The 24,126-nt window shown below is 34.6% G+C and overlaps 2 protein-coding genes across 6 annotated transcripts; one reads left to right on the forward strand and one right to left on the reverse strand.

Moving 5' to 3' along the window:
• Positions 1 to 2,066: 2,066 nt before the first annotated feature.
• LOC128232017 (arginine/serine-rich coiled-coil protein 2-like) lies at positions 2,067 to 12,707 on the reverse strand. The gene is made up of 10 exons (XM_052945353.1): positions 12,587 to 12,707; positions 11,849 to 12,062; positions 11,631 to 11,722; positions 10,339 to 10,536; positions 10,026 to 10,124; positions 9,300 to 9,742; positions 4,414 to 4,532; positions 3,610 to 3,755; positions 3,207 to 3,338; positions 2,067 to 2,989 (listed from the first exon to the last, which is right to left on the reverse strand). Exons 1-10 carry the CDS (start codon positions 12,659 to 12,661, stop codon positions 2,693 to 2,695), a joined length of 1,815 nt encoding a protein of 604 aa, XP_052801313.1. The 5' UTR covers positions 12,662 to 12,707; the 3' UTR covers positions 2,067 to 2,692.
• A 1,949-nt stretch (positions 12,708 to 14,656) lies between these two features.
• LOC128231742 (NADPH oxidoreductase A-like) lies at positions 14,657 to 24,054 on the forward strand. 5 transcript variants are annotated; one of them, XM_052944901.1, is made up of 13 exons: positions 14,657 to 14,780; positions 15,808 to 15,949; positions 16,405 to 16,535; positions 16,869 to 17,016; positions 17,322 to 17,523; positions 17,872 to 17,968; positions 18,501 to 18,632; positions 19,382 to 19,518; positions 19,842 to 20,003; positions 20,710 to 20,944; positions 21,248 to 21,358; positions 21,977 to 22,101; positions 22,384 to 24,054. In XM_052944901.1, exons 1-13 carry the CDS (start codon positions 14,720 to 14,722, stop codon positions 22,555 to 22,557), a joined length of 1,857 nt encoding a protein of 618 aa, XP_052800861.1. In that variant the 5' UTR covers positions 14,657 to 14,719; the 3' UTR covers positions 22,558 to 24,054. The 5 variants fall into 5 exon arrangements, with proteins under 5 accessions (XP_052800861.1, XP_052800865.1, XP_052800860.1 ...); XM_052944900.1 differs by lacking the exon at positions 14,657 to 14,780 and adding an exon at positions 15,188 to 15,477; XM_052944905.1 differs by lacking the exon at positions 16,405 to 16,535 and having other exon boundaries at positions 14,663 to 14,875.
• The last annotated feature ends 72 nt before the right edge of the window (positions 24,055 to 24,126 follow it).

A 24,126-nucleotide genomic window follows, 5' to 3' on the forward strand; every position in this document is an offset into this window, starting at 1 on the left:
GTTATGTTTATTAGTACTTTCATTATATTCGATCGGTGTTGATTGAAATTGGTGATGAAACTCCGGGTACCGGCGTTTATGGCACATTTAAGGTTTATATAAACTGATTGGAATTTAGAAATTATATACACTGATAAATAAACATATTTTTTTTTATAAAATAAATTAAGTCCTATAAAATGTATTTAATTAGGTATAGTAATTCATAAATACTAACTTAATTGTTTTGCAAAACTTATATAAAAAATAAAGGGAAGTAATTTTTATACATGGTATTAATTAATACTATATAATGACAATGTTGTGTTTTAACTCAGTGTGTTTATATTTGGTTTTACAATAAATTGAAATATAACCAAAAGGGAATCCTTATGCCATTTAACCTTTAAATGATAAAGATACAAATGTGAATCATTTTTTGTTTTATAACGTACAAAGCAGAGCGCAACGAAGCGTCAATATCTCGCGGTAAGCCGTGGAATCGTGAAATGCACGTACGTTACTCAACAAGTCGCCATTTTAAGGTTTTTTTAAATATTTCTTTAAAACTTCGGAAATACGAGCTACACATGTTCATTATTCCGTGGTGTATTTTTAAAAAAAAGTCTGGATGAGGCCGATTTCGGCCCAAAACGTACGTTGTCCTTTTATGACTGCTATTATACGGACGCGTGTCAAATATTAGCACCTGTCCCTGGTCAAGTATATGACAAACGGATGAGCACGTTTATTGATAACACGGACAGCTTCTGTTGGTTCATGAGTACGTCTAATTAAGTCAAGCGGACAATAGTCAGGTTAAATCAATATATGTAAAAACACAAGTTAACACAGTGATCACAATTTGAAATATCCGGGGGAGGGGAGGGGGGGGGGGGGGGGGGGGGGTAAACACAAATTTAATTTGCGGTAGTTATGTCTGTTTGTAAAAAAGTTTGAGAACAGAATGACTAAAACTTTACTGAAACATTACCAATCATTCCAGGCTTGATTTGTTGAGTAACGAGAATTATTTAAATTACAAAAGAAGTTGTCAAAATATAATTTTTACAACACATCCTTTTCTCATTGACGCACTTTTTCAAAGCCTTAAATGTATTTCAAGTTACCAACATGACGAATCAACAGTAATTAACTACACTTTTAATGTGTAATTATAAGTTGTTTGCAAGGCAAACACGCATACATGCAAATTATAACAAATTAAACAACCAAACAACAAAATGGTAAAACATTTCTTTAAGGAAATTAGCATCTTTTATTTCCGAAATTAAACTTACTTTATTGGAAATACAAATTTTTGTATCTGGTCAATACTACCAATACGTTTTTTTAATATGTAATATCAAGAAAATCAATTTATTCCTTCCTTTTGTAGCACTAAGAATGATTTTTTTTAAAAGCTGCGTTTTTCCTTTATATATATATTGGCTGCGTTGCTGCGTTTTATACCCTAAAAACGCAGCCTGCATATTGCAGCCTGCGTAAATCGCTGCGTTATATACCGACCCCAAAAAACAACACACTTGACCGCAATATCCACGGTTTGATTCCCTGCCGCACCACAAATGCAAAAAAACACCTCAGTCTTCTGCGAGTGACGTTAAATAGCGAACCCGTGTAACAAGGCTATACGTGTGTACAAAAGAACTAGGGAAGCTCTAACCAGATTTTCATTTTATCTGCGCACTTTGCTCCATACACCTAATATGACTAATCTTCTTGCCGGAGCTCTCGGAAAGTCTAGTATCCCCTCACCGAATGGACACTGCCTTAAGGCTCCTTGGGAATGACAATACGGTCACAATGATTTAGAAGTGAATATAGGACTATTATTAAGTACTGAATCTTGAACCAACGGATAACTGGGGACAGGAAGTCCTGAGCTGCTTGGTCGCTATTTTCGTGTGCTTTACGTGTTTACAGTGAATAGAGGGTGATTGGATATTGTTCTTGAAATGAGCTCCTCTGGTTCAAATTTTAGACCCACTTTGAATTTTTAAACACCCTAGTGTACCAAGCACCCAAACATGGCTTGGGGAATGCAAATTTCTTATGAAACGACACCTTTATCATAATTTATTCAACGTTTACAGTTCCCACATCATACAATCACACAGAAGCATGGGACGAATATACATTATGAACAGATGCAGTGAGATGATGAAAAATATATTTATCACATAGCTCGTTAGAACAGCCAATATTTAATTAGGATATTAGACTATTAGTTATAGAATTATGGAAGGGTGCTGCACCATGTCCTGTTTTCGAAAGCACCCTTCTGTTCTCATGTAGACAAGCATGTTCTTGTCACATATTTTTTTTTTATTTGATTAAAACTTATGATTATAATTAAATTCAAACTTAACATACTCCATACTGGTAGTAGGGTAGTACTTCAAAGTCCAGTTATTAAAAAAACAATCCCTTCCATTTTCAGTCAAATTCATAATGTTCAAAATCCTCACAGTCCGAAACATGTTTTTTCCTCTCTAAGCACCCTGTCCCACTTTTGCTGAACCCTCTTCTTAAAACCTGGCTAAAAACCTAGTTTTATGAATGATTATTGACAACTTTGTACATGCTGAGAACAAACAGTCACGTGACATTATTCAATATCCTGGGTAATATAACATTCTTCAACAAAATGACATGCATATAAAGTATCATTCAACATCGAGATCAGAGTTCATGGAGGTTTCACACTTGGATGATTTGGATCTATAATAGCTGACGAGAAACCAAGCCCCACACCCCGCTGTGTGTGAGTAGTCATCCGAGCAAAGGAATACTCCTGGTCAAGACGGTCAAACAGTTCCTGGTGTTTACGTCTCTGTTCCTCAGACAGTTTTTGTATGTCCTCGGTGAGCTCCTCCCCACCCTCCGCTGCTTGACCCTTTATACCCATCAGCTTACGGAACTTTGAAGCCGTCTTTCCATCATCTTCTTCAATAAACGCTGACTTCCACTGTGTTTCTATCTGGTCCTATAAGATATCAACAACTACTGTTAAAATGCCTCTTAAACCAAACATTAATTTTATTGTGTAAGTTACAAAATCCAATTTCTGCCATCAAAGTAGCATGTAGTTGAAATAATGTGCTTAAATACAATCTTTTAGCGCCCACCTTTTTTTGCAGGCATCACATTAGAAAAACAGGCATTTTATATGAAACAGTTAAGTTTTTTAAATCTGAACTTACGTTTTTCTCCTTTACTTCATCTTTCTTGGCCCAGAGAAGCTTCCTCTTCTTGATCTGCTCTGCATACTTGAGGGGGTTGACTGCAGCTGGGTTGTAATACTTTGGGACCTCAACCCCTGTCAGCTCCTGAGCCTGGAGAACAGAATATACTTGTGATTAAAAGCTTTTGAAATGATATTACATTCATTATTTTAAATTGCCACAACTACTAACATTAGTTTAACAATACATGCAAAATCTTCTGATTTAATCCCCACTGCCAGTCACATATCACTCCAAATGAATTACAATGTAGCCATATTTCCCAAAGCCTGGTCAGAACTGAAATGAATTATGCCACACACAAGGTTTTTACCGGCAGTTACTGTCAGACAACTATAATGCTTTGTTACATCTCCCTGACCTGTTTGTGCATGGCCGCCATGGTCTGCATTAGGGCCATCTGGGGTGTGACAGACTCCCCACTATTCAGTTTGACTCCCCTTAGCAAGTCTGATGGTTTCAGACACTGCCCCGGACGTCGTACTGGCCCAGTAGATGAATCGTCAACTGCAAATAAAACATAAATGGTATTATTACTTATAGTGATTTGGTCATGATTTCAAAGACATTGAGCAAGTATTTAATACAAAGACAAAAACATACAGCCAACGCACACATTAAAATACATTGTAGATGCACACAAATGCATTTTGAACATCAATTTTTCCACAAACTGATTGTTTTAGGTATGCAAAATAAAATATCAATTATGTTTTTCTGGTAAAAACCGTATGGATCGGACCCAAGGGCACGCTGCGTGGCCGATAACTCGGCAAGCCTTGCAACCATCTTACGCACATGCCCTGAGGTTGAATTTTTATATCTGGGCTGGAAACACATGATAGATACTCATAGACTCCATGCTGTGTATTTTTTCTGACTGAACACTGACAACCCCTAAGGTATTCTCAAACACTAAAATTGGACTGAACATTGACAATCCAGAAGAAATTTAAAAATGCTCTTCTAAACTTTAAAGTCAACTAATACAGATATGTGCAGTCTTCAAATTCTTCAAACATAGAAACTTGAACGGAGCTTTCTTTGTTTGAAACACACTGTGGTATATTAACTATTTTCAGCATTTTATGGATATTTTTTCACAATTTTTAAGGGTTGGTCACATTCACAAAAAGCCAGGAAAAAAACACTGTCATTGACTTACCTTTTTCTTTTGCCATCTCTTTGCTAGCGTCTATAAATTGCTTCCTCATCTGTTCCTTGAACGTCAGTTTGCGTACTCCAATAGGGCTTCTGCTTCTTAACCTCTCTCTGCTACGGCTCCTGCAACAGTAAATGTAGCACATGTATGTTGAAAAATCTAATTAAGGAATACTCTTTTTAGTTCAACTATTTCAATTTTGGTAATAACCATAGTTTTTCTTTTTCTAACTTTTTAACTTGTTGAAGAATAATTACCCTGATAATGGATATTATTCTTACATGAAAAACTAGAAATGTGTCCATATGACATAGATGGCCCCATTTGTCCCGTTTTACGGGAAAGCAAGAGCCATTATTTTCACCATCATCACCTCAAGAACATTCTGCTAAGGTTTCTTTTTCCTTGGTGAAACGGTTTTGGAGTTATAAGTGACACAAGTCCAGAAATGCTTATTCAAGGACCATAACTCTTCTTCTAAGTGCAGCAAGAAATGAAACCCCAGGTGCACCACTAGTACTACATGACAGTATTAACATTCCTCTAATGTTCATGAATCTACATAATATAGTTATGGGCTATTTCAAAAAAAATGGCTAGTTTGAGTATTTTCTAAATAAAATGAATAATATACAAATTATCATAATTTCTTCTTTCCCATATCTTGTATTTCTGTGTCATCAAAAAATCCGGGAAGTTTGACTAAATTAGCTTCAGCGGAAAAAAAGTTATGCACAAAAAACAGGCCAAAATTGTCAGGAGTGTAACAAAAAAACGTGACACTTTACAAAAAGCTCTCAATTCAAAGCGTTACTGTAAACAACATTGGCGAATGACAATGTAATAACTTTATTAACCAGAAAAACACAAATGTTGACTTCAAGGTAATATAAAAATTTAAGCGATATTTCATTATTTATGCATGAAATATTACTGATACTGATAATGTGTGTTAGGAATTTTTCCACATTTTTTTTCTTTAAAAAACTCTTTTTGAAGTATAGCTCGGATGAATTATCATATAACTTACAATTTATTGATTTAAAGTTTCGGATAATATATCATTATTACATGTGTACAATATTGTTTGTGTGTTATTACTCTTTTTGATGCTTAGCTTTCTAGAAAGAAGCTGGCCTAAAAATGTCAGGAGTGTAACATTTGGTATAAAATGAAACACAGTGTTGGCAAACAGTTAACAAATGTACTAATTAGGGTGTTTCCTGGAAGTCTATGTCATTGAGTGATCATAAGAAATTATCATTAGTGAAAATAGTGGTTGGTTACTGAGCATTTAGATGATATGTGCCCGTCAGGAGTGTAACATTTTTTCGCAAATTTTTGGCGTATTATTGTATCATCATTTTCAGAAGTATAACAGTATATTTGTACAAATGTTAAGATTACAAATGAGAAGTGAAGGATACATTTTCAATCTGATGTAAATAAGGTAAGTTTTAACCAATTTTATGCCTATAAATGTTATCAAAAATGTTTGAATTTAAAACAACTTAATTCCTATGCAACTAATAGAAAAATCATGCAGTGACAGACAATCAACAAATGGTATTTTTTGGCTACAATGAGGCAAACTGATGACCCTGTTCTATAATTTAATTAATTTAAAACTATGTGACTTTAATTTCCAGCATGACTTTTGACATGTCCTTCAATGTTACACTCCTGACCAAATATAGGTTTTGAGTGTGAATACTATTTTTTTTACAGAAGAAATATCAAAGGAAATAGGGACAAATTAATTGTAAGCCTTCCAGGTTTCAAAGGGGCACTAAGAAACAAGAAAAGTTAAAATACAAGAAAGAAAGTCATTAAAAGTACATCAGAGGAAAGAATTAGGAAACACCGAGAAAAATTTAATAATGACAATGTGAAATTTTCAAAAAATGAAAAAGAAATAAGGAAACACAAGAAGCAAGCAAAAATCAGAAAATTGCCGAGTTATGAAGAATCTTTTAGAAAACACCAGAGCTTGTGCCAAGACAATAAAGCTTTTATTGAAAACGCAGCTTCTAACAGACGATCAAAGTTGGTTGACAAAGATGAAGTTGTGGAGGAAACACTTGAAGTAAGCAAAGTTGGCCGTCCAAAAGTATGAGAACAAAAATGTCAAAAGTAAGTGGGCATCTGCAAACAAGAAAAATAGTCAGGCCAAAGAATGTCATGTCTAAATAGATACAAGAAGAGGAAAGATACTCAACTGAAAAGTACACTGTTAAAACCAGCAGCTTGGGAAGATAAGCTGTATACCTTGAAAGCTGCATTTAAGAATCATGCCCCCCAAAAAACCACCATGCATGTAAATGGAAGTCATGTACCAGTACCTAAACGCCATTTGCTAAGTTCAAAATTGAAGTCTAGAACAGCAGATAAATGTGTCGAAAAAGGCAGCCCAGGCAAATTTACAAACCACAGAGAGCTGTCTGACATATCAGTATGATAATGTCTTTTTGACACTATACCTGGGACTGTGAGAATTGGGGTGTGGACTATATTCATATCTGTATGAGCCATAACTTTCAATTTGTACCGGATCATTTTGTGGCTGGTAATTCAACAGTATGCAGAAAGAAGAAGTCTCTACAGTGACACAGAGGTGACATCACTTTATTTATATTGTGGCCACAACTTAGTAACTTGAGGTCATGACTTATTAAATCATGGCCACAACATAGTAATAAATAGTAGTTACTTAATTGTGGTCACAATTAACTAAATTGTTGCCACATTTTAATAAGCTGCGGCCTCAATTAAGTTGTGGCCTCAAGTTACAAAGTTGTTGACTCAATTTACTAAGTTGTGGCCACAATATATATAAAGTGTTGCGAATGTCACGTCAGTGCCACTGTATTAGTGTAATTCTGACTTAAAGTAGCAAAGGTAATATAAATATTCAATAGTAGATGTGCAATAAATTTATATCATTACCGGGTAAATTAATCATCATATATGATAGAAGGACAGATATTTTATGAACATGTTGTGAAACATGACTTGCTAATGAACATGTCTTAAAAGTGGATGGCTCAGATATTTAGATTAGATTAATGCTGTGAGCTACCTTAAATGGGATGTACACCTGATCAAATACAAATGATATATCATGGCCATCCCAAGCATGATATACTAAGAAAACTATCACTGCCAACACTTATGTCTCAGTTTTGGGTTAAAATTGAAATTTGATACATAGTAACTTGGAACTTGAAATATTTCGTCAGGAGTGTAACAATTCGGAACAGTTGTATCTAGTTACTTACACTGAATACCATAAGTTAAATGAAATAAAAGTGTTGTACTGTTGTAGTGCTTTACTGTTATTTCAATTGAGTTTTGCAAATTTTTACAAGTTGAGCAAGTTGAGCAAGAATTAAGTAACAGTAACACTTTTTTATGGTTTTGAAAAAACTTTCTCAGATTATGTAAAATCGCAATGTGTCAATGCTAAATTTGTTTAATAATGTTTCATTGGCTATCAATTACTTTGTTATTGCATGTCTTTTAATTTATACTGAGAAATTTTAAGTGAAATCTATTTAATGGTTTTAATCTACATATGTCAGGAGTGTAACAATTTCTTAAAATATTGTTCCTGTTTTTATTTTTGCTGCATGAAGTGAAATCATAATGCCTCTTATGATTTCTTTGTAAATGTTACTTGTTATTGTTTGAATTCTACAAAAATGTATTTTTTTTTTAAATTTAATTGCACAATTTAAATAGAAAATAAAAAAATACCTTTGAATATTACATTTCATCGGTAAAAAAAGTACAAAAAATCAAATTCTTCAGAAATTTTGAGCGACTGAGTAATTCAACATTCTATTAATGTATGCTGACATAAGAGCTACTAAAATAATAATTGGGAGACATGTTAACTTAGGTTATTTCAAGAAAAAATGACATTAAAAGTGTTCATGTATTGTGTGTTTTTATTCCATGTTTAGTTTAATAAAAGTTTGATAAAAATGTTAATATGAGTTGTTTTCTCTATACAAAACCAATTTTGTATACTACAAAGATTGTTCATCAAAACTAGGCATACAGCCTTGTATTAAATGATGATTTAAATTTAGACCATTTTTCAACTTTTCTAACCATTTTTTTTGAAATAGCCCTTATGGAGTTTTGATCTGCATTATATCTATGGAATCACAAACTCACGCACAGACTAGGGCAAATCTATATCCCCTCTCCCCAATTTTTGTTGGGGCATAAAAAAAAAATTGCTTTAAGGTAAATATACAAGGGGCCAGTTGCATAAGAAAAACAAAAGATATTCCTGCCAGAAATCCTCATAAGACATTAATGTTATGATTACACCACACAATGTCTGACCCATTCCAAATACTAACTTTAAAATTTATATTTTTTTCTCAATTTCAAGCAGTAAATCAAAATGAGATGTCGCAAAGAGCCTGTATGGCTTCTCAGCTGACACAATTACAAATGCATTTATCAGCACTTTGGGTTAAATACACTCAATTCACCGAGAAATGTTGCCTTAAATGATGATCTTATTGATGATTTTGATTCCCATTATTGCTGAATATTTAATGGCTTAAAAATTCTCAATTTCTGCAGGTACTCTATTGCAAAATTGACAAAAAAGACTGGAAATTTATTCTCAAATTGGTTAAATTTACGACACAAATTTTCCCAATTAGTCAAGGGTCTTTTTTCTAAAATTGACAAGCCTATTATGCATTTTACCAACACGGGCAGAATTCATTGTGCTCATTTTAACCACTGTTTTGTACTGTGCAACATAATACGAGATATTTGAATTTTGATTACAATACACATATCAAATTGGCAATATTAATTATTATATTGAAGATAAAATATATAAGGAAACAGAAGCCCCATACCTTGAGTGTCTTCCCTTGTTGCGATGAGGACTACGTGACCTGTGCCGACTGTGGGACCGGTGTTTTCTCTTCCTATCTCTACTCTGGCTTCTCTTCCTATCTCTACTGTGGCTTCTCCTTTTCTTCTCTCCACTACGATGTCTCGACCTGCCTTCCTTCTTATCTTTCCTTCGATCACGATCTCTGCTCTTACTTCGGCTATGTCTCTTATCACTTTGAGAATCAACAGTCTTACTTTCACTGTGTTTTCTTTCACTAGTACTGTTTTTCCTATTGCTTTCTTCTGTTTTTGCACTGTCTCTCCTATCTTTATTTTCCTTTGTCTCATCCTTGCTTGACCGCCGGTCTTTAGATCTATGTCGCCTGTGTCTATCATGTCTCTTTCTTCTATCCCGAGATCTCGAACCACTTCTGTGGCGCCTAGATTTTGATGACCGGTGATGCTGTAATGTAAATGATCACTTTGAAAACTGATAATACTATTTTACCTTCTAGAATACTGATAGTATTAAGATCATGTTCTTCAACTGGACCAGGTATACATATACTTCTGTTAACAATAACCTGCACCTATCAGCAACAGAAAACTAAATGCAATTATGAAGTTCACAACCACTGAACCAGTCACACATAAGACTGGAGATAAGTGACATTAGCCTAGTGTTAACTGTTCAATTATAAAGTTACTTGGACTGTCCCATTGAAATAGTGTAAATATGTACTAACCTTTGAGCGATGTGACCTCTTTCTGTCCCTGCGCTCCCGGGACTTGGATTGCTGATGTGTCTTGTGGTCCTTCTGCTTCTCTGAAGCCTTCTCTTCTGTCTGAGTTGTTTATGGGATTTAAAAAAAAATACAGATAGTACAGCAATATCATTACAGTTATATAAACATATAACTACCAGTCAATGTATGAAATTTGTAAATTTGAAATGTTCAGTATGTGCATTTTATCTCTCATTTGTTTTCCTTCAGAAAAAAAGGCTAAAAACCTTGAAGTGGAATGACTGGTAGCAAATTAGAGTTATTTGATGCCCACCTTTTCAGTTGCTGCAGAAGTAGTTGCTGTTTCTGTAATATCTGGTGGGGCGCTTGCTGTGGTTGTTGGAAGGCTAATCTGTGGGGACAGGTGGGGTGGAGACGGGGACCCTTCCTTTTCAGGGGAGCCTGAACGTGAGCTCGAGGCTGAACTTGACCCTGATGACGAGGAACTTGACCTGTCCAGCTCCTTCACTTGCTGAAAGTAAACAAACAGCCCACTGCTGGTGATTTGGTTCTTTGGCAAATCAAAAATTATAAATAACTGCAAAAGTGATAGAAGCAATTTTACACCTAGTAGAAATTAGAAACTTTTCCATTTCTAGTATTTTGAAACACAGATGAAAGACAAGGCAATTGGAAGAATTTAGCTGCAGTCAGATTTGTTACTAAACATTTAAATGAAAGCACCAGAAACTGTTATCACAATGTCAAATGAATGATACAGATGTGACAGAGACATGGTGTATATACATTTGTAAATTACTCGGTGTTTAGAACTTTTGTGGGGTAAATAGCTTTTTAAGTACATGATAAATGTGTATTGTATGATGAAAATAATTAGTACATTCATTAATTCATTGTCTCAAAACTTGTCAACATACTTAAAATACAGTAAATTTTATTACACATGGTCTACTTTTACTTTAACCTTTCTCATTCATTAATGCGATGTCTATCTGACAAAGGAGGAAGAGGTTTTCCACTACTTGAGTAGAAACCCCTGTAACAGTCGTGACGCTGAAGTCTTGATTGGCCCCCACATCAGGAATACTTACTAACATGGCTCTGGACCCTCATTGCTTTGTCGTCATGATGACTCGTACAATTATGGTTTCCGGATACCTATGGTATTTAACAAGTAGTCGTGTCAGACAGTGTTTAAGGCTTAATTTTGTTCACCCTGGCAGTAAATGCCATTTCTTTTCATGAAAAAATGCAAGTTAACAAACATCACAACAACACAAATACACAGGAGTTAATTTGAACAGCAGTCCAAAAATAATTTCAAATTAACTCATTTTATAAAATTTTAGTATGGAATATTGAGCTTGAGACATTTTACTGTATTTGCAACATTTTATCTTTAGAATTTTTTTTTCTTCTTCTGAGATTGAAAATAATGAGGACATCCATACTAAAATTTTATACCTGTGTATTTGCTACAACTTGTTCAGATCTGATCAGTGTTCTGAATGAATGACCCTGGAAAGCCATTTGTTAATTCTATCCTTTTCTTTACAAGATCATACAAGCAACCAGACTTTCCAGGGCCTAGGACCTTTGTCCTACCTTGCGTAACTTGAAGAACGCATCATCATCTTCTTCCAATGCTGGCATTTCAGCATCATCAGTTGGATCACAAGAAATATCTTCAGGATTGTCTGGAACAAAAGAAAAAAAAACACATTCATCACAGGTCTACTTTTCCCTCCATGAAAAATTCATATAAACACTTCACTTCCACTAAATGTGATGATAACAAACTATGACAAGAATAAACTGCATACCATCTTTCACACTGCTGTTTGAAAGCCGTTTCTCCAGTTTGGGGCTTGCTGGTTTGGTTTGTGATGAGCTCATCCCTGGATATGCCACGACGCCCCCAACTAAAAAGTCATTTTGGACTACTGGTTTTGAGCATTCTGCAGTCTGGGAAATCATCTGTTCAAAAGACAGCCATTCATTCTCCAACATGTTGTTTTGTTCAGAAGACTCTACTTTCTGAAATCAAGAAAATTAAACAGCTTAAAAAGAAGTTTATATGCAAAAGAAGTTAAATACATAAGCATGTTATCATTTTAACAGGAAGTCACCAAATTTGAAGGTTCGTCAAGCATGTACATATCATTAACAGCCTCAACAATTTTTGATAAACTACTTTGATCAAATTTAGCAATAGTTTAAAAAAAATATATTCAAATTTCTAAAAAATGGCCGATGGGAAAAGGTTGTTTCTAATCGGAATACCACTAACAACTGTACAAGTATCAGACAAACATTGAATGTATGGCATGATTGACGGTTATTTTATGGATCATGATGGAATGATGAACAATGACTTCGAGCTTGGTCATTAGTAGCATTTAATTATTCGAAATTCAAGCAATTGTTCACGGCCCTAGTCACCAGTGACATAACGCCGATGACCTACTTCCCGAGTTTAAACATTCCGCCATTATAGTTCATTTATGAACAGATTTCCAACAAAAGAAGGTAATGATAGTTCATATAAATTTGTGACTAGCCTTTGACGGAGATGGACTTCTAGATACAGAGTTCTCTTGCGTATTATCATCATCATAATTTGCCAACAAATCCATGTCGAACCGGAAATGTTGCAAGTCTGTACTTGTTGAATTCTATAAGACAAAACGGCAATTACCAAAACGATAAACACGTGAAATCCACTCGTAACTCATTTATTTTTAACAAATTATTTTTTTTGGTGAACAAATAATTGAAAAGGCTACACAATGGGTTTATATTTCAAATTTTATTCGTCTGAAAAAGTGGATTTCATTTGTCAGTTGATCTTTTTTCAAAATAGGTCTACAACTTTCTTATTCTCAGATCAATTTGGATAAAATTTGAAATATAAACCCATTATGAAGCTTTTTCAATTATTTGTTCAACAAAAAAATAATTTGTTAAAAATAAATGAGTTATGAGTGGATTTCACGTCTGAAAAAGTGGATTTCACTTCGATTTCCGATCTTTTTTCAAAATAGGTCTACAACTTTCTTATTCTCAGATCAATTTGGATAAAATTTGAAATATAAACCCATTATGAAGCTTTTTCAATTATTTGTTCAACAAAAAAATAATTTGTTAAAAATAAATGAGTTATGAGTGGATTTCACGTCTGAAAAAGTGGATTTCACTTCGATTTCCGATCTATTTTCAAAATAGGTCTACAACTTTCTTATTTTTGGATCAATTTGGATAACATTTGAAATATAAACCCATTATAAAGCCTTTACAATTATTTGTACTACAGAAAGATTAATTTGTTAAAAATAAATGAGTTATGAGTGGTTTTCACGTCTCAAAAAGTGAATTTCACTTGTCAAAATGTGGATTTCACTTCGATTTCAGAAAAATTGCTCTAACTTCTTCATTTCTTGATATATGTCAATAAAATTTGTAATGTAAACCCTTTATTAGCCACTTTCCAAAATGTATACAAAAAAATAAAAATTACTAATTAATATAACTGAGTTAGAAGTGGATTTCACTTCTCGAAAACTGGATTTCACCTCGATTTCCGATCTTTTTTTCGAAAAATTGCTTTAACTTCTTCATTTTTTGACCAATTTCAATAAAATTTGAAATATAAACCCTTTATGAGGCACTTTCTAATAGTATACAAAAACAGAAAATTATTTATTAAAATTAATGAGTTATGAGTGGATTTCATAAGTTCATCTTTCACCTCGATTTCCGATCTATTTTTGAATTTTTTTTTGCTCAAACCTCTTTATTTTTTGACCAATTTCAATAAAATTTGAAATATAAACCCTTCATTAGGCACTTTCCAATATGTATACAAAAATTATTAATTAAAATAACTGAGTTCTGAGTGGATTTCACGTTTTGAGTGGATTGGATTCCTGTATCACCCCGCACCCCGAAAAAAGCATTGGACCACTTTCTGGATTTCACGCTCAAGTAAATATTTTATTTCAAACGAGTGAATTCTTAAGTGAGCCATAAAATGGTCATCTTAATAAGCGCATATATTCATTGTTTTTATGTCTCATAGAAGCCTGTTATGTTATAACATGGTGGATTACACCCCTTGTTTTTAAATTTACCATTAATTTTAATCAGGTGATCACTGCGTGAGCGTGTATATAGAGAATACTAGGTTAGTGCCGTGGATGGAGGAAGTTTATCTGGCAAGGGGGAGGAATTTATCGGGTGAGCCGAAGGCGAACCCGATAAAATCCGCAGCCGAGCCAGATAAACTTTCTCCATCCACGGCACTAACCTAGTATTCTATTTATCCTGTTACTTTGTTTAATTAAACACTATAAAACCTTAAAATTAATAAGAATCTTTAAAAGTAAGGGGGACAACTGTTTTTCCCTGTTGACGTCATCACACTCGGTATCCATGTTTAAATCGCCCCCAAAATAGTTCGTAAAGCTGTTCAACTTTTTTAGTACGTTTATATTCAAAGTCATTGCATTTTAATACGTCAATATCAATTCAAAACATAAAAATACTTTTAAACGTGCATAAGCATGGATCAGTCTCTGAACATTATCTGATGATGTAACAATTATTCCGCAAGTCAGAGTACAGTACACAGCCACAGGTCAAAATTCAAGATCACGAGTGTTTACAAACAATCGCAACATATTAAATGGATTTAAATGATGTTGATAGTGTTGAATGATCATAACTGCACTGGCAAAGAGATCATTCATTTCTGTTGTAAGTGAGATTTTGTCATTCACCACAGAAATGAAATAAACTATCGACGAGTATCGTTGAATGCTGTTTCACAGTTTCCAGCATTTGCGGGTGGGGTAAGATTTTCACATCTCATGAAGATTCCAGGTCGATTGTTTTGCCAGTGTCATTATTTTGCATAATGATGGGACTTTATGGGCGAGTGATTGCTGAAGTCGGCTGTTAGTGGTCCATTGATAAGATACTGAAACGGCAGTTCTGCTTTTCTTCTGACATTGCAGATATATAAAAGAAGTTCGTTTTCGCGGTCACATGACCACCTGACTATAGATAAACATCACGTGGTCTACTATCCTAATAAACTAAAGTTTACACGGCACCTTGTTATTGGACCGATTTGTATGCAGGTGACAGGATAAAGAATATAACGTCGACCGATCAACTGCTCGCTGAGGAGTGAGGTGGTTGATGGACACACAGGCGCTAGTCACATAATCAAATATTTTACAAAATCGGCCTATACATGTATTTTTACATATCTTATTATAGTATATAGCCGTTTTAGAACATTAAAAAGTGTGTGTCAAGTACCTGTGGATGGACATGTTTCTTCTAGTATTAGGATTGATTGGAATCATATTTTATTTCTATAAATTAGTTACTGAGTACTCACCTTCAGAATTTGAAGAATCCTCCATTGAGTCATTCTTAATCAGTGGTAAAAATTGTAATTAATTGTTCCATTTCTTTATTACAAAATAAAAACATAAAAGTTAAAACAGAGGCACAAATCCTTCCCCTGTCATATTATTGGTACATGCAGCATTAAATAATACAACAACTATTAAGGCAGGTTAATTACTATTTACCAAACTTTCATTCAATGCAAACTTTAATAACCCATTTTTAAAATAAAATTGACTGTTAAATATATTATATAATGACTTTTATTCAATTTTAAGTCTCAAGCAATTAAACTGACAAGATATGTAATTTCAAGGCCTATTGCCATTTAAGTATTAACCATATACCATAATTTGATTTCAAGGTGGTCCTACCAAGAGTGGGCAGGTGACAAGTCAAGATGATAGAAATCGTAAGGACTACATAGATGAGGGCCGGCAGTTGCTTATTCTTTATGGCACAGAGTATGGCTGCAGTGAAGAGGTAGCCAGGCTCCTCTATGACAAGTAAGTGTTATCTGTTTCTTTTTATTGTATTTAAATAATTATGTGTTTAATACTGAGTTCAAATTTGATTGCTCACACCCACAAGGGTTTCTCACATTGTTTTTTTACCCTATATATTATAAAAAACTATAATATATATAGGGAGAAACAATCAAAAGAAACCCCAGTGCTCACACCCAGCAGAAACATTGAAAAGAATACATTTGTATTTAAATTCCTCAGTACCTATTATAAGGATAAAAAGTCATACAATTTTGCTTGAATGCCCTCATCTCATTTATTGCTTGTTTTGTATTGCTCAGATTTTATGTATTAAACAAATAAATATTATGAAAAAAATACAAACGTTATGTGTTCCTACACTGAATTTTGTGCTGATTCTTGCAATGTCAGATAAAGTGTATTGATGCATCTGAATCTAATTCTGTTTAATAAAAAATAATACATTTCTGCAGAATTGATGCCTTAAATGACAAAGATGAAGAATACCCATTGCAACCACGACTATTGAATGTGAGAGATTTCAAGCTGATTGATTGGACCCATGAACAAATATGCTTTGTTGTGATCTCCACAAGTGGAGATGGTAAAAGTTCTTTCAAGTAAACACCATTCCCTTGAATCACAAAGTTATTTTTAGCTTTAAATAGCTAAATTGACCTGTTGCCAATGGTCAGTCAATGTAACTGCTGACTGAATTAATCGATTTAAAATGAATACATATATGAAAACCTGCACCAAACAACCTTGATAAGATGTTGGTCGGTCCAACCCTTGCAATGGAGATTGGCTAGATTATTCTTGCAGGCAAAATTATCAGTGCCATCAAGTACAGATTTCTTAATATATATGAACTACCATACTATCCATATTAAAATTTTGAGGTTTGACAATTCTCATAATGGTTCTATGCTTTAAGGTGTGCCACCAACCGATGCCATAGATTTCTACAACTACCTTCAGAACACTGATGTTGTTGAAATTAGAGAGATGAGGTTCTCAGTTCTTGCCCTAGGTGATTCAAATTATCCACAGTTCTGCAAAGTTGGCCATACTCTTCATGAAAGGTATAATGATAAATGGAATAAATAGCTTACTAAACTGATGTGAAAAATAAATGTTTTGACATGCATGTATAGTTGTTTCAGGTCAAGTGGCAATGAATATTGCAATACCATGCATGTTAGTACATTATCTAGAAGAAGCAGATAAGTGAGCAAACAAGATATAAATTGTTAGCATGTATTCATCTAGGTACAATGTTTGAACTTGTGATCATATTTTTTAAGTGCATACCATAATATGCTGGTTGATCCAAATACTTGGGAAGTTGGTATATAGTTTATCAGATTTCATGATCTGCTTTCCAAAGGCTAGTGACATTAGGGGGAGAGTGTGTGGTCAGTCTGACTGATGTGGATATGGAAGACTGGACAGTGATCAAATCATGGCTGGACAGAGTGACGGCCTACCTGACCACTGCACACATCAACCCCAGTGTGGACTATATCCGGCATGGGGACATCACAGAAGACAATTGCTCAAGAAAAACTCCCTTTGTAGCAACACTTAAGGTACTGGGAATTTCCAACGCAATAATGTATAGAAGTGTTAATGTAAAAAGTTGAATGTGTATGTCCTTAGCAATCATCTTTCTGGCTGTTTTTTGGGAAACACTTTACAATAAACCAGTTCTTGCAACATCTCTTTTATATCTACAGTAGATGACATTAATGTACAGTCAGGGGCTAAGCTAGAGATACATCCTTATGCACATGCGTTACATCTAAACGTATTCCAATTTTTAAAAAAACAATCCAAAATTTTGGCAAATATGGTAAAAAGTAAGAGGAAATGATAAGGGCAGTAAGTGATGCAAAAATAAGCTGTAGTCCTGTCAGTCATCATGACAAATGTTGCAGGTGAAAAGACAGTTAACAGTGGTGGAGACACCCATGGACAAGGAGACAGTCCACTGTGAGTTTGATGTGACTGGCAGTGAACTCACCTGGCTTCCAGGTATGTAGACCAGCTGTTGAGAAATTGTTGAGGATATTAAGCATTGATCTTAAGGTTGTATATTGCCTTAAATGAAAATTTAAAGCTTCATTATACACCCATGAAAATGGTGGGCATAAACAGTGCCTTTTGTCCTTTCTACTAAGATCAGGAACCTTGTGTGTCAAATGCTTTGTATGCCCAAACTCTCACAATTGATCAGAAGTAGTGTGCAGATGTCGGCAAAGGAAAGATTTTATGCCTCCACAATTTTGAACAGAGCTATGGCCTTCTGGTTATTATTTTGTAAAAAGGATGTAGTTAAAAATACAACACTTATTCACAATTTCCGTTGCCCTGACTATTGTTCAAACTTCATTCAAAGCTGACATATCTAATTGTTTGGGCATCTAGTATAAGAAGAATAAGAATGACGTATTATATGTTTCAATATAGTTTATCAATTTGTTTATACTGTAACAGAAATTACCAATTACTAAATGAATTAGTACAATGTTCACATATATAAAGCTATGTACGTATATCATTCAAGGGGATGCAGTTGGGATTTACCCAGAAAACAACCGAGCAGAAGTTTGTTGTCTGGTGTTAGCTATGAAGTGTACTGGCAATGAGTTGGGGCCTCTCCCAGCATCTGCGTATAAAACACAGGGTACCCCTGCAGGTATGTACTGATGGACACTTTAAAGCCATTTATGGGGATGGTAATTTTTTTGAGAGATTAATTACTGATTTTTTTTCTTAAAAAACATGTTCAGAAATTTGAAAGTATAGCGTAAGATGAATATCAGTTGTTGCCGCAGACCTTAAATTTTATTGCCACAGACCTTGGGTCATTTTTTTGCCATAGACCTGGGGTCGTATTGCCACAGACCTAAGGTAGTATAGCCACAGACCTTGGTAGTTTTGCCACAGACCTGGGGTCATATTGCCACATACCTAAGGTAGTATAGCCACAGGCCTTGGTAGTTTTGCCACAGACCTGGGGTCATATTGCCACAGACCTAAGGTAGTATAGCCACAGACCTTGGTAGTTTTGCCACAGACCTTGGCTGTATTGCCACAGAATTGCCACAGACCTTGGATTTTATTGCCACAGATCTTGGGTCATATTGCCACACACTTGGGGTCGTATTACTACAGACCTGGGGTTGTATTGCCACAGACCTGGGGTTGAATTGCCAGACTTGGGGTTGTATTGCCGCTGCCCTGGAGTCATATTAATACCAGGGTTTTCAACTTAAATTAATCTTATGGTCATACATTATTGATTTTATTCACTGTATATGTTTGTTATTTATATTTAATGTTTTAAGATCCAATTAAGACCAATATTGAAAACCACCCTGGTATCCATGTTTACAAAAGCACATAATATATTTATACATACATGATTGTTTTTGACATGTTCAGGTGACCAGTGCCTGTCTTCAGTTCTACAGAAGTATTACGATCTCAAGTCAGTGAAGCCTGACCTCCTCTTGACCCTCAAAGATCACCTTGGTAACTCACAGGAGGCCGGCAAATTGGAACTGCTACTAAGAGATGAGGTAGGAAACCACTGACATTAAGCGGCTAAGTCGAACTTACATGACAAAAAACACACCCTTATGTAGTATTGTTTCATTTTCTCACTGTACAAGATTTTTGAAAGGGTTGCAGTAGAAAAAAAACTGTAGTTAAATAATTGCATCCTGTTCTCGCTGAAAATGTTCTTAAAAACTATTTCATATGATTTCTATTCTTTTTGTAAATCAATATTTTGTACAGTGTACCAAGCACTTCCAGTATTTGATCTATAATACTAAACTTAAAAAATATTGCACTTGTGGCTTCTTAATATTTAAATCTACCTGTCTGGTGTTTTCACCAGATATCAAAAAAGAATACAAGACTGTATGGGTACCTTGAACCTCGAGAGGTTGTAGATGTGTTGGAAGACTTCCCCTCCCACACGTTACCATGGCAACATATTCTACCCTGCCTAAAGGCTCTCCAGCCTAGATACTACTCCATTGCTTCATCGCCAAAAGTGGTATGCAAGTGAAGGCAATCAAAATGCTTGATCTGTTTGTGACTTATGCTGTTATATTATTAGCTTTTAATTTTTTTTATGAAGAAATAAAATCAAGGTATTGTGAAAGCATTGGGATCATTGTTTGTGGTGTTGGCATGTGGATTGTGTAAAAACGTTATATGTTTTGTAATTACTCAAAACCCTCTAAGATACTAAGATAAAGCTTATCTGTTGCTAAAGACATTAGGCACATGAACAGGAAGGCATACACCTCTGTCTTAATAATTGTCAAGTCATTTCTCTTGTTTAAGTGAATAAATGCAGATCTATGAATGTTGGAGACCACTCAGAGGTGCTCTTGTTTTTAAGGTATAAAATTCGTGCAGTAAAAAAGTGACAAAAAGTTACCCATGAATAAAACAAGATCTAGCGATAACATTCTAAAGCCTATAATCACATTCTCTTAACACATGTATACATAACATGGTATTCATTGTTCAAAACAATTGTCAAAATTAATACTATAAGTTGTGTGTCTCACGTAGTGCCTGTTAGGCCTTGATTATTGAGCCTTCAAACTAGATCATATTTGACATTTTGGATTCTGGGCTTGTTTCTCTAGTTTACATACAATGATATTTGTTTCTATCGATCTTCTCTGATCTTCTTTCCTTTTTCATCCCTTTGCCCCATTTTAAAATAACCCATCTTATATTCATCCCAGGACAAGAACACTATATGTGTGACAGCAGCTGTGGTGCGATATGAAACCCTAGGGCGGCCCCGTACCGGTGTGACCACCACATACCTTCAGGACCGGCTTGAGGTTGGAGGTCACTGCCCCATGTTTATCAGTCACAACCCGGGATTCCAGCCACCAGCCTGCCGGAGTATTCCAATCATTATGATAGGTCCTGGGACTGGCATAGCACCCTTTATTGCTTTTATACAAGAAAGGGGTGAGTAACGTAAAGAAAAACAGAAAACATGAAACGTGAATTATTGAGTATACATATACAACTCTTTGTGACAACATATTAATAATGTGTTTTATATTCAAATATTAATGTTGGCCATTTACTTGCAAGGAAAATGATAATGTGCTATTTATTGTCTTACCACCTTTCCTCCTTTATTCAAACTGTTAATTTTTTTTAAACTTCATATACATGTATGTAATATTTTTTCTTCATTGCAAACTGTGTGTAAAAATAAAAGACTGATATCTTATTGTATTATACTACAAGAAAATCTTTTTCCAGCTATAGAGAAAGTATCAAAGTCTTCAGATGAAAGTTTTGGCTCAGGGAGAACCTTGCTCTACTTTGGTTGCAGACACAGAGACAGGGACTACCTGCATCGAGAACATCTTGGTATACATGTTCCTTAAGTTTGTAATATAATATGGTAATTTATAAAACATGGTGTTTTGTTAGAATCTGTACTGGCATCTCCACATAGGCACTTTTGACATGATTTTCAGAAATGATGGTCTCATGGTTCAAAACAATATGCTGGAAACACAACAACAAACATTTATAAACATAATTGCCCAGGCAGCACCTAAAACTTATTTGCCCAACTTTCATGTCTAGCTTCACCCTTGATGTGAAAAATCTTACCTGGTATATGAAAAAGGGTATACACCTAGTTCAAGGCCTTATAGTATTTAAGGGTCAGTGCAAAATTACCATTGTAAATGTTTGGAAAACCATACACAGGCAATATAAATTTGAGAAAGATTTATCAAAGGATCACAAGTCTTAGAATGCTTACTAGATATGAAGGCTAATTGATGATGTCTATTTATTTTAGGTCATAAAACAAGGCAACAGTTATAATTATTATAAAAATTATGTTACTTTTGCCTAGATGAAACATGCTCTTGTTTGTGTAAAGGATTTTGATTTTTTTCATTTTAGGAAGTGCGTTTATTTTGGCTGTTTTTTTATTAAATCAAAATTAATAATGAAAGCTGTTGTTATTACCAGAGGCATGGAGTAGCTCAGGTGTGCTGGAGTTAAGGGTGGCATTCTCCCGGGACCAGGCCCACAAAGTGTATGTGCAACATTTACTACACGATGATGGGGCTCAAATCTGGGCACTTTTGGAGAAGGTAGCTTTTACAAATTAGACTTGGTTCAAGTTAAAACTAATCTGAAAAAGAGTTGAAGACACTATAAATTATATTAATAGCAAGTTTTTATATTCTGTACATTTAATTATTAAGATCAATTTAGAGATACTTCTTGTACTTACATAGACTTATAGGTATTGAATATATGAATTATTGTGTGAAGTTTTTGAATATTTACAATAAAATATGATAATTTGCATGTAAGTTTGTTCTGTTAAGAAATGCATTCCTTTCTATAAACATTATCACATGATGTTTCAGGAGAAAGCACACCTGTATGTATGTGGGGATGCCAAGCACATGGCACACGATGTTCACACCACACTGCTGGACATTGTCCAGGGTCAAGGTCACATGACCAGAGAAGAGGCAGAGATGTATCTAACTGACCTTGAGGCTAGTGAACAATACCAGAAGGATGTCTGGGTAGTTTGATGATGGTGATGATTAAGTGCCATATCATTTATGTATTGTCTATAATTATATACAATCATTTCTTATATTTCAATGAAGCTATTCTGTGATATTATTTACACTGCCCTTTTAGATGTAGATTATTTGTAATTAAATTAATACATTAAACTTTGACATAAACAAATGTATTCTATGCTTTATTTTTGCAATAAATTGCATATGTAAACATTTCTGTTCCTACTTAATCATAAAATGCTTTGGGTGGATTGGTTCAGAATGGTAAATTTTTGTGTTGTTTTTATTTTGAAAATACTTCAAGCAGTTTAAAAGTTTTTGAATTAGCAAGGAAAAATGGCTGACATTCGACAAGTTATTTTGATTATTTTCTAGCTGTTAAAATTATGGATTGAATATGAAGAGAATGTGAACTCGTACCACCAAAACAGCTTTGTACAGGCTTTCAAAACCATCTGAAGTCTGTTTATAGAGATATCAAACATAGTATAAGCACAGAGTGCACTCTGAAATTTCAAAATAAGCTATGTATACCATATTCATCACTCGTACTTGTACGACCTTTGCTGGCAGTCCATTTAAAACGTCTTCATTAGAAGGCAACAATTGTTTGAACTTGATTCACTTTTAGATTAGGGAACAGATAACACCGAGTCAACTCAATGCTTAATGCTTTAAAATCTTGTAAGGCATGAATCAGCAATAACAGAATCTGTTATCGGACAAATGCCCCACAAGTTCAGCCAGTTCAATGGATAATGCAATTACTAATATGCCTACACTCAGGAATGAAATTAAATCACTTACAAATTATTCGACTGACACAAGTACAAGTAGTGTTCTGCATTACCTTGATAACATAGTATAATACACACAAAACTTATCTCTAAATCATTTCATAAAAACTGATGGACTACTGTATGTAGGTCCAGATGGGTCCTGTGAATACCACATGTACTCTTTATGAACCTAAGACAGGTTAGATGTGTAAGGAAATCCCTGTATGCAAGCTCAACTGACAGCACGTAAATAGACTAAAAGCAGGTGGACATAATTCTAGAGGCAAGACATGATGATTTAAATATGCTTGTCTTCAGGGGAATATGTTCCTCTGAATAACCTATACATTCCAGCATAACAGTGCAGAACCCATAATATGTAGCCTATAAGTGAGACTGACCTTTGAGGAAGGGACGCAGGTTAATGCGACACATTGTCTTTTTGTACCAAACACACACATGCATTTTAAAAAAATCAATCTGTGCATACCAAAGATACAGCTCAGACATGACTTACTATACTTTATATGCATATCGAAGCATTCCATAATGGTATACCTGTAAGTGTGACCTTGAACTTTGTGGTAGGGGTCGTGGGTCTTGCAGAAGATAATTCAGCTTTTTGTATTGAAACTTGTGTGCAAATTCATTTCAAAATTGCTCCATGCATGAAAAAGTTACAGCCTGAACACAGAAAAACCATAAGGATAGATGCACTGACAGTGTATTTTTAATATGCCTACCTTTGGGGGCATTAAAACTCCATTTTCAAGATTCACTATAGACAACACCAGAA

Source organism: Mya arenaria, chromosome 4 (assembly GCF_026914265.1).
Source record: "Mya arenaria isolate MELC-2E11 chromosome 4, ASM2691426v1".
In the NCBI taxonomy this organism is placed as follows: domain Eukaryota; kingdom Metazoa; phylum Mollusca; class Bivalvia; order Myida; family Myidae; genus Mya; species Mya arenaria.